Source organism: Gigantopelta aegis, chromosome 4 (genome assembly GCF_016097555.1).
Source record: "Gigantopelta aegis isolate Gae_Host chromosome 4, Gae_host_genome, whole genome shotgun sequence".
Lineage (NCBI taxonomy): Eukaryota > Metazoa > Mollusca > Gastropoda > Neomphalida > Peltospiridae > Gigantopelta > Gigantopelta aegis.
In genome coordinates this window covers 89,706,084-89,724,489 of record NC_054702.1, presented here as the reverse complement: position 1 = coordinate 89,724,489, position 18,406 = coordinate 89,706,084, and the positions used below count along the sequence as shown (strand labels likewise).

Here is an 18,406-nt window from a genome sequence, read left to right as displayed (position 1 = left end):
ATAGATCTTGAACAAATACAGTTTGAGCACAATTTGACTTCACTGATTAAAGGATATACCTGGTATTTGTTAGGAGACTAACTATTTAAAAAGAACTTACTTAGTGAACTTACTTAGTAAACATGTTTATATCTAAGCATTAATGTTTTTATTTATTTAATTATTTATGTAATAGTATGTATGTATAATGTTCACTAATAATCACTATATAATAATTATATACATATATGCACTGAATATGTGTTCATTGTGACTATGTACATGTATGTTAATAATTTATATATTTCTCTGTCAATGTCTGTATGTGTACAAGCTAATTAATGAATACATGAATGTGTATGTGGTGATTTTAATGTCACTAAGCATGTGTTTTTTTCTGAGTGTATTAGTAAGGCAGCATAAACCAATATTATTTATTAAATATAATGTTAAAGGTATTGACCCTAGGTATTAATGTTAGCAGTGTAAACTGGTTTTGGCTATTACATCGCTTTTACCCTTATATTACACAGTATTTTCAGGACGTTACTTAAATCGTAAATTTGGGCTAATCCCATATATTCCTGGTCATCCTGGTGTTTGTAGTACATTGTGCCCATTCGGCTATAATTGCTGCTACTTCTCATTTTAGCCAGTGCATCATGACAGGTCATCTTCACATGTCAAAGTACCATTTCATTTAACTACCGTACTGCTGTACAAAATGCAGTAGTTACATTAAATGGTACCTTGGCTTAATTGCGAAGATGCATGACAGATATATCAAAGGCAATTTGAGCTATTTTGTCTGCGGATGGTACATACGTGTATAAAACAAACCTTACTACTAATGGAAAAATGTGGCAGATTTCATCTCTAAGACTACATGTACATGTCAAAATTACCAGTTGATCTAATGATTAATAAATCAGTATGTTGGAACATTAGGTTTTCAAAATCTTGGTTAGCGATATTTCTAGTCGATTGAAAATTGATTAGTAACTATCGTACTGTTTAATGTTTAACAATTTGTAGCGATCTCTGAGACTTGTGTAGCAAATCGCAATGAGATAGTGAACAAAATATTCCCTTAATATGCACTAGTGGTGTCATTAAAAAAAAAAAAAAAAACCTTTGTTGTACGTTGTACGTAAGTTCGTATCTCAAAATACATAATATGTATACTAAACAAAAAAGGTGTGTAGCTCTGAACTATGAGCAAGGATTTTAAAACCTTTTGTGCAAGCCTGTAAATAATTTTTTGTATTTTTAATATTCAAATAATAGGCAAACCTATTTGCCACATCTACAGCCTTATTACACATGTACCTCAGTTTGTTCATGATCACGAATTAGCATATATATACAATGTATACAATGTCACGTATTTTGTATGTAGATAATTTATTTGACGTGATATAATTGTGTTTTTGTATTAAATTAATAGTTTCATTGATATTATACATGTGCATGTACAGTAGAATGTCTTATCAGTGTATTGTATATTAGGACCTATAATTAGGTTCATAATTAAAAATTAATGTATGTGTATTTATGAAGTAAATACTATAATATAATTATATTTATATTCTACATTTACTTTGAATACATTTTGAGAGTAGCATTAGCAGCTGTTTGGTAGAAAATAAGAAATATTTTCATTGGAGAATTAGTAGCTTAGTAACAATCCCGGTGAAAAAACACTAGTCTCTCCTCCCCCCCCCCCCCCCCCCCCCCCCCCCCCCCCATTATTGGTTGGAAGCAAGTGACTGACAGATAAATATGCAACCTTTGTGGCTGATCGTTGAAGAAGACAAAAACACCTTTAAGCATGACTGCATAATATTTAATAATAACATGGGAATATGTTTTTAAATACTGGACTAGTACATTAAAAATACGGTTTACTAATCCCCAGCCATTTCTACCCATATGGGGCAAGTGTTACTGCTGATTCTACCCGAGTCCCCTGTATGTTAGTAGCCTATATCATTAGACCCCTGCCGGTCCAAGTGTTGCCTTCATCCATCTGTCTCACTACATATATAATTTTTCAGACTTTATTCGTAATGTCTCAACTCAAGCTACAGAGATGAAATTCTGTGTATAGCTTTATTATGTAGTTACAGATCAAATATTACTTTTTTAAGGATTTACCCAATTTTGGCAGAGTTATGGCCCTTGAACAGAGGAGATGTGAAAATGTGTTGGGCCTGGTTAGGGACATGTATAACATTTAGCAGTACTCTGAGAATGTTTATTGGTCTCCTACCACTCCAACCAATGGGAACTCTAGGTTTTGTCTCCATACTTCTGTCTGTCTGTCTGTCCTACATATAGTTTTTCAGACTTTGTTTCCACAATGCTTCAAGATATTGACAGAAAGTTTGGGTATCTTTAACATGTCCAGTTACAATCAAGTTTGACTTCACTGGCTATTTACCCTTTTTGGACAGAGTTATGGCCTAAAACTTGAAAGATAAGAAAATCTGTTGGGCCCAATAGGGGACATGCATGTATTGTTTTAGCAGTTCTTACTCTCAAAATGCTTGTTAGTATTATAAAATTTACTTACCAATTCTGCGAGTAGGTATCACAGGGTGTTAACACAATTGATAGCTTGGGGTGGAGAAGGGAGGGAGACCTACAGGACAGGTATTTTGAAAATGTAAGCATAGATCTTTAAGCTACAGTTGAACAGAAATACCTGTACAAATAGGAAGATTACATGTATATGTTATGGCTGTTGTACATTAAACAAATTGTGGACAGCAGTAAATGATAAGCATTGTCTTTCTTTCAATAAAAGGGTCCAGACATTGTATTTGTAGTTTACTTGTTTTTGTTGACACCAAGTTGTGCTGTTCAAGTACACGTAATCCATGCAATGTTTAGGTTAGGCCCTACTTTCATGCTTTGTTCCACATCCACCAACAACCGGTTTTGTTTAATAATGTAATATTTATGAGACTGGGCTCTGTCTACCACAATGTGTATTCTAACCCAGATCAGACTACCTGTAAGCCATAGATTTTTGTGACATTGATGGAATTTATTGTTTGATGGATAGTGAGAAATTAAATGACACCAAGATAAACACTTTTGTCATTATACAAGTTCACATTGTGCTAAAAATCTGCATTGGACGAGAGCCTGCAATATGTCAAGTTGTCCAAGGATGTAATACAGTTTAATATTGAGACTGTTAACACCAATATCAGAAGTAGATCTGTAGCTAGTATTATAGCAACTACAGTACAAAGAAATAACACAGTTCATGTGCATCAATGGACATTTATTTCAGCAAAATATTACAGAATTAACCAAATGACATTCTGAACAAAATAGTTTTAAATGCATGTTTGGATAGCAAACATAATAAATTATATCACTTTGAATAGTCCTTGGGTACTTGAATTCAAAATATGCATGCTGGCATAGATCGAGATAAAGGCAAATATTACCCTATTATTAATTCTATTCTCACATGCATCATGCTATACAATAATGTACTTTCAGTGTCTTCATATGAATGTGTGAATATAAATGTGAGTGGTGCTAGACATTACTGTGCCGTGTAAAGTATCAGCTGGGGTGAAGGTGTTTTGACTTGTTTACACACCACTGTTACAATATAACTGAGAAATCAATGAGATTCTTCTCCCTATTCCTTGAAAATGTGAAGATCTTACATTAAAAAAAAAAAATTGTTCCAATTGTTTTTAATGAAACGGTCAAGGAAAGTAAATGAATATAAATATTAATTATTTCAAAATAAGTAAACCAGACTAGCAGTAGCATGGTAGACTCATTTTAATACATAGAATATTAAACTCATAGTTTAGTATTCTGTCTTGATCATACTGAAACATTGCTCCTCTAGAGGACGTGTATTTGTTGGTTGGTTATAACAAGTTGTGCCAAAAAACTAAATTCAAAATATATTAATATTTTAATCCAAATAATTAGTCAAAAAACATTTATAATTTGGTTCATTATTCAAATTCATGAACCACCCAATACATGTGACACTAAAATTACAGTTTATTATAATTTAATAAATATAAAACTGCTATTAGTTCACAATATTCACACAAATATTGTTGGGGGAAAAAAGAAGGTTTTGCAACAAAGCTCCCATGAATACATTTCTTCAGATATAATATTCCGCTATATACAGAGTATTAACAATATCACATAACTAATGAAATTGTACCATGTGACATACAAACATATTTATTACACTATGTACAATAATATCGACTTAATAAGTACATGTATGTTTTACACATCACTTTTACAAGGGTCTCCACAAGTACTGTACTGGCCGAGTCTAGCAAGACACTAGTCCGTTCACAGGACCAGTGCAAAGGATGAGCATTCTCATTTAATATATTTTTGCCATATGCTTACCACCGGTTATATTATAGGGCTATGAAAACAAAAGTTGAATATGTGGAATGCAATACAAGGGCATGATTTGACATCCATGCTTGACACTAGAGTCCAACTCGTGGAGGCCCTAGTGTATATATAAACAAAACACTAAACTAGGGACTAAATCATAATTCTAGTTTGTTCACCTGAAACTACCTGAAACCTGGTAGCATTGTCAAAAGATTTTAAAACCAGCTAAAAATATAACAATAAATTGTATGGTTATGTGGAATACACCCTAAATGGTAGAAATTTCATTTTGGAATTAGACTTGTGCTAGTCACATATGATGCATGTGACTGATTATTTATCTTTCATTCTTTAGGCACTATTGATTATTTTTCTCTCATGCCTTAGATAATAACTTAAGACAACAACTCAAGCCAACAGGTAATCTCCCTTATGTAAATAAACATGGTCCTGTGTTGTCAATCATAACATATCACATATTGGTTTTATTATAAGGACTGTTTATCTTATATGTGCGGGTATGAAAGAAACTACAATGTATAATACATCCTAAAATATTAGTTTTACAGCAAGCAATGTGTTTTAATGGGATTGCATAATGCAATTTGCATTGCCATCGACTACTTCATTCTCTAAAATCTACTATTAGTACTATTTATTAGCACTGTAAGCTAAATCTGCATTTAACACATATCACAGCCCCCGGAGGACTGGACATTTTCCTAAACTATTTTATTTTGCATAACAGATTGCATCCATCCATGTATGTATAATAATAATATTATATATGCCCTAAATTTAATATGTGACTAGCAGATGAAACAATGATTTAACTGTCAAAGGTCTGATTATCATACCTACTTTGTTGTTTAAGACACCAATTTAGCAATTTTCTTTTTTAACCCTTTGATAGTTTGATGGTGAACAATCAATTTAATTACATTATGGATATGAAGGTGTGTTGTGTATCGCTATTAGTTTGACATTTCAAAAAGCCTCAGTCACTGACGTCATTCCAGCACGGACACAAAAAGTTTAATATGCTTATATGGTCATATATTACAATAACAGTATTTTAGATGCAGGTAAATGTGTTCCCCATCTAAAACATTGGCAGACTATCTCAATTTGCTTTCAGTTTTCTGACCACTGCTTGGTAAAAAGGTAAACATCAAACCTTGGTAAACCCATACATGTGTCTACAGAATATTATAATACTATGTTTAACTAAATTCTAATAAATATTTTTTAAATATCAGTATTCCAATACTGTCCTAAGAACATTTAAACATCCGAAAACAATTGCTTATAAATGATAATTTGTTTTTTATTATTAAATGTCAAAGGTAACAATAGAAACCAATTACTTTTATGTAGAGATGATTTATTCACCATTCTATTATCTTATTGCCAGATTTATTTTAGAACCAGGATGTTTTGGGTTTTTTTAATATTTCTAGACTTCGTTCTTGGGAATATAGCTTTTAACTGAAGGGAAATTTTGTTTTTATTTTGCCATATTTTGCTAGTAAATACTGTAACTGAACAGTATAATGAAATTAGCATATTCTCAAGACATGTTTATCCCCAACTCAACAACATTCATACAACACAAATTTCTCCCAGAAATGACAAAGAAGTCAATAAACAAAACCTTGAGAATAACATAAAAATATGAGTCAACAAACAGCTGTATTATAATTTATCCAGATGTCCTCGACAACCCAATGACCATTTACTGTCCATGCTATGAGTATTGGTCCAAAAGAATAGTCCGCTGTTAGGTCAACCAGCAGGCTGATTGGCTTCTTGATTTCGGATGTTTGGATTCGCCAATGGGTCCAGGAATGGATCATTTTCTGCAGAATCTCTGCCAAGTTTTGATAATATAACAACAAATGTAATAAAACCAATAATCCCAAGAAGAAGCACCATCAGAAATCTCTTCCTTACAGCATTGGGGTCCTTTTTTCTCTTCTTGTCTATAGACCTACAAGCACAACAAATACAATACAATTAACAAGTGATTACAGGGCAGGATGTAGCTCAGTGGTAGAGTGTTAATTTCAGGTGTCATGGGTTGCAGAATCAATTTCCCTCAGTGGGTTCAGGATGTTGGTTGGTGGGTCTGTCCAACCAGTATAGCACGGCTGGTACATCAAAGGCTGTGGTATGCACTGTGCTTCCTATGGGAAGGACATATAAAAGATCTCTTGTTGCTTTTTCCAGAGGAGTAGCGTATCTGGCAGCAGCAGATCTCCTCTTTTTTTCCTTCTCAAATACCAAATAGCCATACTATAAAATGTGTTGAGGCTCCATTAAACAAACATTAGTTTCTGGTACTATCAGTGTATCACCCTGTGATTAACATGCAGTAAAACATAATTTGTTCTAACTCAGCAATAATAATAATAAAAAAAAGATATTAAAACATGACGATCATATAACAACAGTTACTTGCCATATCAAATATCAAAAATAATCAATACAAGTAACACCTGGTACAGTCACTGAATTACAGCTACCAATGAATATTAAACTAAGCCGCAAAAATAGCTGACTGACTGTGCTATATAACAGAGGTGTGAATATACATACTTGTTGGTTTCTGGCATTGGTTGCATAGTGGTTAAATCAATGGACTGGGCTGATGGGTACTAAGTTTGAATCCTGATACCTGTGAGGGGGATAAACTATTATAAAATCACCTGTTAAGTGGGTAAAACTCAGTCCATGTGGTCTTTATTTCCCATCTGAGCCTAGCGGTATACTTACTCCAGGTTGGGGCTGGAATTGAAATTTTTAAAATCCTCTATTGTCTCAGGTGGAACACGAACCCAGTACTTTACATCCGATGGCTTAACATGAACTTAAAATGAACCTACTTGAACCATTTTGCCAGCCAGTTGAAAGCAGATCTTCTTTTGTATTTGTCCTCGTCGTGGTCATGAGACATGTTGAATATGTCATCACCTTTTGTAGAATCAAACAACTTTCGTGGATCAACTGAAATAAACATAGCATTACATAACATTACATTATTAGCAGCATCAGTTTCTCAAAATAAAACAAAAACAGAGTAACGACTTTGTAGAGTCTTAGACTCAAATCTCTAATGAAAGAAAGAAAGAAATGTTTTATTTAACGATGCACTCAACACCAGACCTGTCAACCCTCCCGGATTCCGCGGGAGTCTCCCGGTATTTGATTAAATCTCCTTTCGCCTGTGCGGGAGACAGTTTCTCTTGTTAAATGACATTTTTGTAAGCATACAAAAAAAATCGATCCTCTTTTGTCAAAATAACATAAGGGAAGTAACTCTACCTTTTTTTTCTCATTCGGAAAATGTCGACTACTTTCGCTTTCTGAGAATGTAACAGGCCGAATTGTCCCGACTGTTTAACCTTTGCCGAAGTGAGAATTGTGGGATAGCCTATTTATATTGTTAAAAAAGCACATGGAGTTTATAAAATGACGTGTTATTATAATGTTTGTTGTCATCATAATGGCTACGAAGCGTGTTGCCGCTAATTCAACAGGCTGTGTATTGACATTCAGTGTTGCATCAAAAAAAAACCCAAAAAACAATCCAATTTAGTTCTAATGACACCTCTGAATTGTAAAATGTCTTCCCACTGGATTACATAATGCAACTATGACGAATCTGAACTGCCAGACTCCCGAGTTGACAGCGATACACACGATGCATGTTAAAATCACATGTCACAGCAAGACAACGAAAAGACCAATTAGCTGTATAAACATACTTGTGTCAGTTAATTTTGTATGTTTGTGCAGTAAAATGTTGGTTATAAGGGTACTCTTCAAGAAATTATTTTTGTACAATTAAAAAATGTTGTGTTTGACATTGACATAAAGTTACTCACGGAAATGGGTATAATTCCGGTATATTTCACACGATGTCCGTAATGAGGTTTTACTTATGATTAATGAAAATACAATATTTATTGCATCATTATAATGATTTTAAATAAGTACCACGCCACCATTCCTCATTATAGTAAAAACTGAATATTAATTTATAAGATTTATATAAATTTGTCTTTGGTACTTACACTAACCACAAATGATAATGTAACGCAACCTGTAAGGCTGTAAGTGTAATACCGTAAATGTACCAATTAAATTTTTTATTTCTTGTACATGTTCTTAACATTTTAGGATAAAAAAAATAAAAAAATTTTAAATATGTATTAAATCATAATAATATTTAAACTTTAAAAAAAAAAAAAAAATTTTTTTTTTTTTTTTAAATTTTTTAATTTTTTTTTTTAATGCCAAGATCTAAGGTTAAGAAGTATATATGACATTATATAGTATTCATATAACTTATTGTAAATAATGTTTTTTTTAAATGTAGCGATTTTGGGTTAAATTGTGTGAATTAAAAAAAATCTCCTGCTTTTTGACAAAATCTCCTGCTTTTTCAACACACACCTCCTGCTTTCTCTTGACTAAAGGTTGACAGGTCTGCTCAACACATTTTATTTACGGTTATATGGCATCAAACATATGGTTAAGGACCACACAGATGAGAGAGGAAACCCGCTGTCACCACTTCACAAGGTACTCTTTTTCGATTAACAGCAAGGGATCTTTTATAGGCACCATCCCAAATCTCTAATGATGTCATATATAAATTGTATGACATTGTCACGGTATTAAAGTCTCAGACTCTATAACGTTTATAAGCAAGGGGCCTGAATATTAATGTTTTACTTCATTATAAAACACTGCTTGTGTAGATATTGATGCTAACCAGAGCCAAATTTGCAAAGCCCGTTATGTCTTGCACATGTTAATATTTGCACACATATAGCCTAATTTATTGATGATTATGGAAGCTAAACATAAAATATTTTTTTTTATAAACACCATATCTTTTAACTTTAACCATATCAACTTCATACAATTTTCCTGACAAGATACAGATTTCTAGTCTACAAGCATAACATACATACTCCTCGCACACTAACAGTTTAATCTAGAACAATTCCCTGAAAAAAAAAACTTTAACTTACCACCATATCCTGTAGTTCTATCCTGCACTCTGGAGGTTGCCCCCGTGTCGACACCAATAACACTGTGAGCTGAGCCATGGTTGCCATGAGCAACTGTTGGAGTGCTTGTATACGGCGGAACCTGAGCACTGGGCCGAGTATAGTTGGGTGGTGAAGCAAGGGGTGCAGGTGGTACGCTCACACTAGGGGGAGCACCGACTGCAGGTGATGCATTAAGAGCCGCTTCTGCTCTTAAAGGCACAACTTTCTCCTGTGGTGTGTCTTTTAATGCTTTCTCAGACGGAACAGGAATGTTAGGTTCTTCAATCTAAAAAATAATAATAATAATAATTCTGTTTATTTATATATCATGACCTAAGAATAATAGGGAACCTTCTGACAATTATGTAAAAATTTATTTATGTATATTATTAGATTTCAATAATCGTAATAAACTAATTCCACTTAATTTCTTTTGAACTTATTATCTCAGACAATTGTCTTCGTAAGTCACATTATACAAATGTCTATTTTATAAATATGATAGCCAAAAGTAACTCAAAATACATTGAATGTATTAAATGGAATGATCTACTAAACTGCACAGAAAGGGTTGTAAATGAAGACCAAAATGTAATACTAATTGACAGGTTATAAATAATGTCTTACTAATGGTAATCCAAGTCCCGCTCGGGCCCAGTTGACCTTTGACAGTAAGTTTCTGAGAACATCTGCTACAGGTGAGATCAAGTTGGGTGGAGGGAAAATCCCCACCTTGCATGTTGGGCATGTGTAACCTGCTGGGGCAGTGTGAGCTGGCATCTGCTGGGCATAGCGATCCAAGCAATTCCAGTGAAACAAATCTGCAAAATAAGACCAATATGTGATGCATAACGACAGTATTTATTGATGAAGACTTAGCAATGGTTTTTTTTTTTTTCTTTCTTTCTTTTTTTTCTTTTTTGGGAGATGTACCTGGATTTGAATGTAACTTTTTTTAATTCTCCACACAAGAAAAGAAGAAAACACTACTTTTAAATCAGTTATAAAAATTGATACAGAGAATGTTAGGTAAAAATAAATCAGTTAAAACTAAAACAAAATCTAAATCTAGTTTACAAAATGTACAGATGCTTTTTAAATCTAGATATTATAAAATATTTAATGCAAGGTTAAGAGGCTAAATATGAATGGATTTGGTCAATCTCTTTTATAATAATAAATCTGCCTAAACTCAAACCCAAGAACCACACATTTCAGAGCTTTCATTTTGTAAACATTTTATTGGCTAAGAAAAACTTTAATTTGGCTAAACATTAAATAAAAATCATGTAGTACAAAAACTGCTAACACTGGTTTTGCATAAAGGCTGTTTCAGAATTGATCAAATGTGGGAAAGTGGGAGGCAATTTGATTATTTTCCATCACCCACAATATATCCATTTAAACTAGGTGAAAAATATGGCATAAAATAGTAATCACTGGTGCATCCACTCCATCCCCAACCATGTCATCAATTCTGAACAGCTTTAATTCAAACTTTGCTAATGGTGTATGTACCTACCATAACATACCAGTCTAACACATGGACCAGCATCTTCATCACTGAGCTGTTGGTTGCAGAGAGTACACAGTGGACTGTAGTCACTGTCCTGAAGCCAGTGTAGATATGACTGGACGATACACTGAACGATAAACACAAAACAATTAAAACTAAGGAATAAATGAATGAATGTTTAACAACACCCCAGCACAAAACAAAAATTCATATAAGCTATAGGGTGTCCTATGAACAGGATTACATTAAATATATAATTATGTAACAAAACAAAGTACATTGTAAGTATTCCCTTTCCTGTCATGGACAGAGGAACCAGCATAAGTTGACACCTGCATCGACTCCATGACAGGCGTGTGCTACAACAGCTTGTTCTGAATGTGCACATTAAAACCTATGACCTGACCTGACATAAGGGTTGCCATGGTCATTTCGTACCATAGTCAGTTCATACCTAATTTGGTCATATCGTACCCTGGTCTTATCGTACCATTGCAAACAGTCATTCCGTACCTTAGTTATTTCATACTTTGGTTATTTTGTACCATGACTGTAAGTCATTTTGTACCATATAAACAATTTGTAATGTCAGATGTGATATTATCACCCTGGTAGTGTCTTTTACAAAATAACATTACATTTCAAACCTCTATAAGATGCAAACATCATCTTCAACTGACTTTTTTTCCTCTTTTTTTTAAGACTTTATAAACTATTTAATTTTGTGAATTAACAAATATGAAATCTGTCTGAAAACACCATACTGTTTTGGTCCATGTTTGGGTTTTTTTTAGTGTATGTGTATATGACCACTTGCGAATTATAACTCTTAACAAAAAAGAAACAAGTCACATTTTTTAAAAGAAGGCTTAATATACTATTATAGTAATAAATAAACTAAATATTTTCTTGGTCCATTAATGGCATTATGTTGGTTCATTGTTTTTGACAGTTATATTAATTACCAGGATGTTGCTACATAATTAACATAGGTGACAACTCGTAGAAGTTGGCAGTTAGTAGTAATTTATACCAAATGAGGGTCTGGTCAACTCAGATAAAATGGAAATACGTGTTCTGAATTTCCAACTGTCAAAATAAAGTTAAAAACACAAAAACAAAAAACATTTGTGGTAAAAATGCAGTAAAATTGCTTTTATGATATGGTTCATTCGCTTGCTATATTATAATATACTGGTATGAAATGACTAGGGTACGAAATAACTTTTTACAACGGTACGAAATTACTAGAGTGCGAAATGACCAGGCAGTATGGTATGAAATGGATGGTATGAAATGACTATGGACATGGTATGAAGTGACTATGTTTCTACATAAGTATCAACAGACTGTAAACTTTGATGTTTTAAAAATTGCCACAAGTCATATACATGTATTAATTAAATTTAGTTTTTTCATCAGTGATTACGTCTATTCATTGGTGTTACATTTATTTTCATGTAACATTTTTTTTTTTTTTTAATGTGTTAACATTGCTACCAAATGTGAACCCATCTTACCTACCAGCCTACCCCATGATGATGATAGCTTAACCAATAGGCCCTAAACCACAAAGGCCGGTTTGTTCTACCATTAAGTCTCTTTAAAAAGTGGACTATTGAATTCGATCTCTGTTTTCTCAGGAAAGGGCTATTCATTAATTAGCTAAATTAGCCGGCTTCAACAGTTCAACTTCAACCTGTCAGTGTCAACGTTTGGTCCCAACTTGGGACCAAACGTTGACACTGACAGGTTGAAGTTGAACTTGGGACCCAAGTTTGTCTTGTAAGGAAACTAACCTGTTGATGATTGGTAACCAGACAGTTTTCACAAACATTTACTCTGTGCTCAAAGCAAAAGAGGTTTGTGACTTTCCTTTTGGGACATTTGCAAAGTCCCATTATGCGTAATTACGACAAAAACGTAGTTATTTTCTTTTAAAGCTAAAACAATTTTAGAAAGACTCCATGACACTTTCCAGCGTGGAATTCTCACGAGACTTCAACAAAAGTTGCTGCGTATGTGTCAATTTGTGGTTTGTTGCCTATACTTTTTCATAATACAGAGCAAAATTAACGTTGCACTTATATATTCTAATATTAATATTAGCAACTATATCTCCGTTTAGATCATAATTGTAGTAATTATATTGTTTAACCCTGTACTAAAAAATATTGTCTGCTACGAGATTATGCGAGATTTACTAACAAAATAGGTTGGTGCTCTAAGTGAAAGAAGGATAAATACGTAAAAACCAGCCAGAATGGAAGCGATCATTGGGAAACGTGTTTTAATTATTTTAAGGTTATTATGGTGAACAGTTACATGTCATTGATATGCTAACAACACGTATTTATCAAATATTTTGTTTTGTTGTCTTGTATGGTGTCGGTTTCGAAACCGATAAGCAAAGGCCTCGCGTGGTGCAGATGAACTATACACCTGCACTGCCGAGGATAGCCCGAGTACTCTGACTGTAAGAGAGCTAGCCCGAGTACTCTGACTGTAAGAGAGCTAGACGGACATTTGGACATAAACACGCTCTCATTACAGTCAGAGACCAACCTATGTCTTTTTTTGGCAATTCCTGACTACCAGACGGTAGGCAACGAGTCCCGCTCTAATACCACAACAATCCTATGTTTGACGTCAAATACCTTTACATCAATCATTTTCGAGTTAAGTGATACAAAAAAATCCACATATTAATCACTAATACACTTACTACAGAAAGAAACCCGACACTCCGTCGCAACAATTGCAAAGCTCGGCGATCTATTTCGAGACGTAGACCACGTGATCGCGCACTGGGCGATTCCGGCTTGTGCAGCAGTTACAGGGGCCGTCTCATATCAAGAGGTTATTATTTTCATAAACAAATCGTCAGTCAAAAAAGAACTTGTAAATCAGCGACAAATATCATTGTCGTACTGTTAACTGCCAATACGTATTGATGGGTAATCTCATTAATTGTGGCTACATTCTACGCTGAAAAAAGTTCTAAACCTTTTTTTAAAACTCCCACACACCCTCTCGTTCTGAGTACAGTTTGTGGCCCTGATCAGAAATCGTGGTAGCGTACTTGAACATCAAACTGATATAAGCAGGTTAATTCCCGACATCGGACCTGGCAGTCATTTGTGGCCATACATGCATACGGCGAAACTCATCGCCATCGGTCCCTAGGCGTCAGCTTGTCTACTATGACGGAACTCCTGTCTACAACTGATCATTGAGTATTGTGTTACAGAATCGGTCTTTGTTCAGTTGTTGAAAACAATTCGGCTGTGTTCTACGTAGGTTAATTCATTGTCAATAATTATTAACTACCATACATATATGTGATTTACATTTGCTTGGATAAAACGATCGTTCATATGAAATTAGTTATTAAGCAAACAGAATACTTACAACCAACCTAAAACAAAATTTGAACTATTTTTATTACTTAATTTACTAGTATCCTACCGCCTTTTTCTTCTTTATTTTTCTTTTTGCTTTTTAATGAGATATTACACCACAGTTTCACATTTGAGTCATTTCCGCATATTTCTTAGGGAGTGGGTTTCAGCTCAGTCGTTTGAGTGTTCGCGTCGCAGGATTGAACAACCTCGATGGATCCATTCAACCAATTGATTTCTTTGTCGTTCCAACTAATGCACCAGAACTGGTCAGTGGCCTGTGGGAAAGTACATATAAAAGATCCATTGCTAATGTAGCGGGTTTCTTCTCCAATACTCATATCAGAGTTACCAAATGTTTGACATCCAATAGCTAGTGATTAATTAATCAATGTGCTCTAGTGGTGTCATTGAACAAAACAAATTTCAATATTTTTTAGTTTGATCTGAATAGCAAAACAACTATAAGATAAGTTTTAAAGATCGAATGAGCTATGCACCGATTCAATTTTGATTTTGCAGTAACAAGCATTGCCATCCTTCCCCTTAACGCCTCGGAATACATCTTATGATACCCCATCCCCTCAAGAGCGTTACGTAATTGTTGAAAGAAAAAAAAACCCACACACACACTCTACTACTGTACTAATGACTAATTCATAAAACATAAAATAATCAAATTAAATTACTACTTACTTTATCTTTCATAAGAGGAGGCAGTACGTAGCACATACTTTTGCCGTATCCTGTCGATAACACCCAAATGTATCCTTCAAATTCAAAATGGAATCAATAATGTGTAATTGTTTTGGTTTAATGACGTAATGAAATCCAAATTCATCCAAAACGGCATTAGCCAACTCTTCCATGTTGTAACTTCGCTTGATATGAGACGGCCCCTGTAACTGCTGCACAAGGCGGAATCGCCCAGTGCGCGATCATGTGGTCTACGTCTCGAAATAGATCGCCGAGCTTTGCAATTGTTGCGACGGAGTGTCACGAAGCGTAGCTGAATGTGGGTGCTGTCGGGTTTCTTTCTGTAGTAAGTGTATTAGTGATTAATATGTGGATTTTTTTGTATCACTTAACTCGAAAATGATTGATGTAAAGGAATTTGACGTCAAACATAGGATTGTTGTGGTATTAGAGCGGGACTCGTTGCCTACCGTCTGGTAGTCAGGAATTGCCAAAAAAAGACATAGGTTGGTCTCTGACTGTAATGAGAGCGTGTTTATGTCCAAATGTCCGTCTAGCTCTCTTACAGTCAGAGTACTCGGGCTATGCCGAGGACAACTCGGCCTAATCTCGATTGAGATTCAAAACTTCTACTGGCGTCGTTTGAATCTCGACGGCGGGTAAATAAATCAGCACTGGAAATTTTACAGGACGGATTCTGACACTAATATCGAACGTTCGTAAAAATCCAAACACCTGTTGTCGGCAAATATATGTTCCTCCAACATGATCGTTTTGACATACCTGACAATGTCAAGATTAGTAAATTTCCAAGCTTTTAATCCTTCTGACGTTCAAAGTGACTCCATTGGGTTTTTTTAATGGCTGAATATCATCCTATAGGTTGGACTATACCAATTCAAATCCCATAGGCGACCATGTTACCGTTTGTGTTTAAAAACATTATATGCAATATATCAACCAAACTATGACCCATAAATATCAGTACTACAATCCCTACCTCAAAGTATTAACTGCAGAAAATGGTACCTTTCATGGCTCATTTTCGGTATAACCAGATGTTTTTACAACACCTCTAGTTTCGCACAAAATTTTAGTACTTTTTTTTTTACATGTACCCCATACATGTTCCAAGCACAAGGCTACTTGACACAGTGGTACTAGATGAATTAAAATTGTATACATTTTTAGCCCAGATGAAACTAATTTTGTTTACAACCAACACACTCACATTTATAACCAATGACAGGACTTGTGGTGTTAACTTCTCTATCTAAAGTTCGGTGCACCTCGAACTAATTAACGAATTAATTGGTATAGTGCTACCTATAGTCTGTTCTAAAGATTGTTATTATTATTGTGTACATTCCACCTTTATTGGCGGTCCATTTTTCCTAGTGAAATTGTATGTTTTGACTTGCATCTTATATGCGTCACTTTGCATTAATTTAATGCTAAACATTAAATCAATTTATATAAATAACTGGAAAAAACTAAAATATATATATATAGTCATTTAGTAGTTGTACTATCACATAGTGAAAATATATAAGGAATGTCTAATTTTTATTACGTTCATCGGGGTATGAAAAAAAAAAATCATCCGCAAACTGTGTGATCGACATCACATCTGCGTACCCCCCACCCCACCCTTACAGAACATTCTGGATCTGCCCCTTGCTGTTGCCACATAGGCTACTCTTGTACAATAGGCAACAAGCAGGGTTCGCACGCATCCTGGAAAACCCTGGAAAGTGCTTAATTTTTTTTTTACCCTGGAAAGTCCTTAAATGTCCTGGAAAAGTCAGTTTACCTCCTGGAAAGTCCTGGAAATTTGAAATTTTGTTTCTAATTTTTTTTTTAGTGATGTTACAAATACATAAATAATCGCGTTTGACTTAGGTACCCCTCCCCCAAAAGAAAGAAAGAAAACCCCCCACAAAAACAATACCTAAACGCATCGATGATTATAATGAGGTCGACTGCCATTGGTCAGTTGTTGAGCAGGAAATACTGTGTTGGTTCTGTAGATAGGCGTAGATAATCTTAATTGAGATGGCGACACAATTCTTCAAGCATGGAATCCGGATAAAAAATATATACCAGTATGACATTAAAAAAAAGAAAAAGAAAAACGGGTAGATGTGTAAATCACTTCTGCGAAAATGCCTAATGGAAAGTATACGTTTAATGACAGGTGGCTAAAAAATGTAATTTTTTAGGAAAACAAGCACGCGTCTGACGTCATATAAATTACATGTAAATAATTTTATGGACCTGTTAAATCCCGACAAATTCGAGTAACTGAATAAATCCATTTAGCATTATGGATCTGTTAAATTCCGACAAATTCGAGTAACTGAATAAATCCATTTAGCTCGTAAACATTAATTAAACAGTGTATAATTAAGTAGGAATTAACACCTCACAAAGTGAGCTATCGCTTTAACAATGGCCCACCGCTTGGGTCTGAATCCTGTGCGGCGAGTCGTGACCATGATTAATCATTTGACCGGAAAGAAGCCCATATCTTTCAATAAACCCCATCGATGTAACCTGAGATTAAGAATGAGTTTAACACCATAGAGATTTGCAAAGGTCTCTTTTCAACAATCGTAACAGTGTATAACATTGTTACACTTGTTTCTTTTGGTGGTGGCGCCTATGTTTATTCGATCTACTTGAGCCAAGCCAAAACAAAGGAGATGTATATTTCAGAAGGCGCACGTGCAACACGCTTTGATTTAGCAGCTGAGCTTTAGCTGCAAGGATTTAATTGACAACTAATTTACACAAGGAGGCGTGGACAAGACTGGTTTAGATCACACCAATAATTATAAACGTTCTAAGCTGTTTCATACTTGTTTGTGTGTGTATATATATATATATGTATTCTATTTGAGTATTAGATACATGTTTATATCACTATTTTGTACAATGTACAACAAATGTAGTTAATAAAATATTTTATTTCAACAGTTTTAGTTTTCAACTTTACCATCCAAAAGTTATATCCAGAGTGGGGTGTGACTACTGTAGACTGTGTGTACGGTAACAAGTATTGTATGTTGGAGACATAGCAGCCACTGACTAAACAATCTGCTAGGGTGTCGTTAAACAAAAACTTCTTTCCAAGTCATATATTCAGACCCCTGGAAAAAGGTAAGCCTGCCTGCGAGTATATTAGTGACTGCCTGTCACCTATATTCGACCGGTCTCGGTGGCGCAGTGGTTAAGCCATCGGTCTCCAGACTGGTAGGTACTGGGTTCGTATCCTAGTCAAGGCATGGTACTTTTAATCCAGATACCGACGCCAAACCCTGAGCGAGTGCTCTGAAAGGCTC

At 34.6% G+C, this 18,406-nt stretch overlaps 2 protein-coding genes across 4 annotated transcripts in view; one reads left to right on the top strand and one right to left on the bottom strand.

The window, feature by feature from the left end:
- LOC121371366 (zinc finger protein 235-like) overlaps window positions 1-18,406 on the top strand; it is a 61,555-nt gene that overhangs the window by 23,845 nt on the left and 19,304 nt on the right. The window contains exon 1 of one of the 3 annotated variants that reach the window (XM_041497200.1): window positions 12,804-12,827. The exons of 1 other annotated variant lie outside the window; for it this stretch is intronic. The gene's annotated coding sequence lies outside the window, so the exon portion shown is untranslated. Of the gene's footprint in view, window positions 1-12,803; window positions 12,828-13,173; window positions 13,270-18,406 lie in introns of those variants that run through there. One more of the 3 variants, XM_041497199.1, reaches the window with a different exon arrangement.
- On the bottom strand, window positions 3,258-12,999 carry LOC121371370 (zinc finger protein-like 1 homolog). Its single transcript, XM_041497203.1, has 6 exons — window positions 12,765-12,999; window positions 10,972-11,092; window positions 10,077-10,270; window positions 9,429-9,735; window positions 7,272-7,392; window positions 3,258-6,376 (listed from the first exon to the last, which is right to left on the bottom strand). The coding sequence occupies exons 1-6, from the start codon at window positions 12,864-12,866 to the stop codon at window positions 6,172-6,174; spliced, it is 1,050 nt and encodes a 349-aa protein (XP_041353137.1). The 5' UTR covers window positions 12,867-12,999; the 3' UTR covers window positions 3,258-6,171.

Coding starts and splice junctions, on each gene's coding strand:
- LOC121371370 (XM_041497203.1), bottom strand. CDS start 12,866: ATGGGACTTTGCAAATGTCCCAAAAGGAAAGTCACAAACCTCTTTTGC. Junction 10,271..10,971: donor TGTTAGACTGGTATGTTATG/GTAGGTACATAC, acceptor CTTATTTTGCAG/ATTTGTTTCACTGGAATTGC. Junction 6,377..7,271: donor TGGCTGGCAAAATGGTTCAA/GTAGGTTCATTT, acceptor TTGTGCTTGTAG/GTCTATAGACAAGAAGAGAA.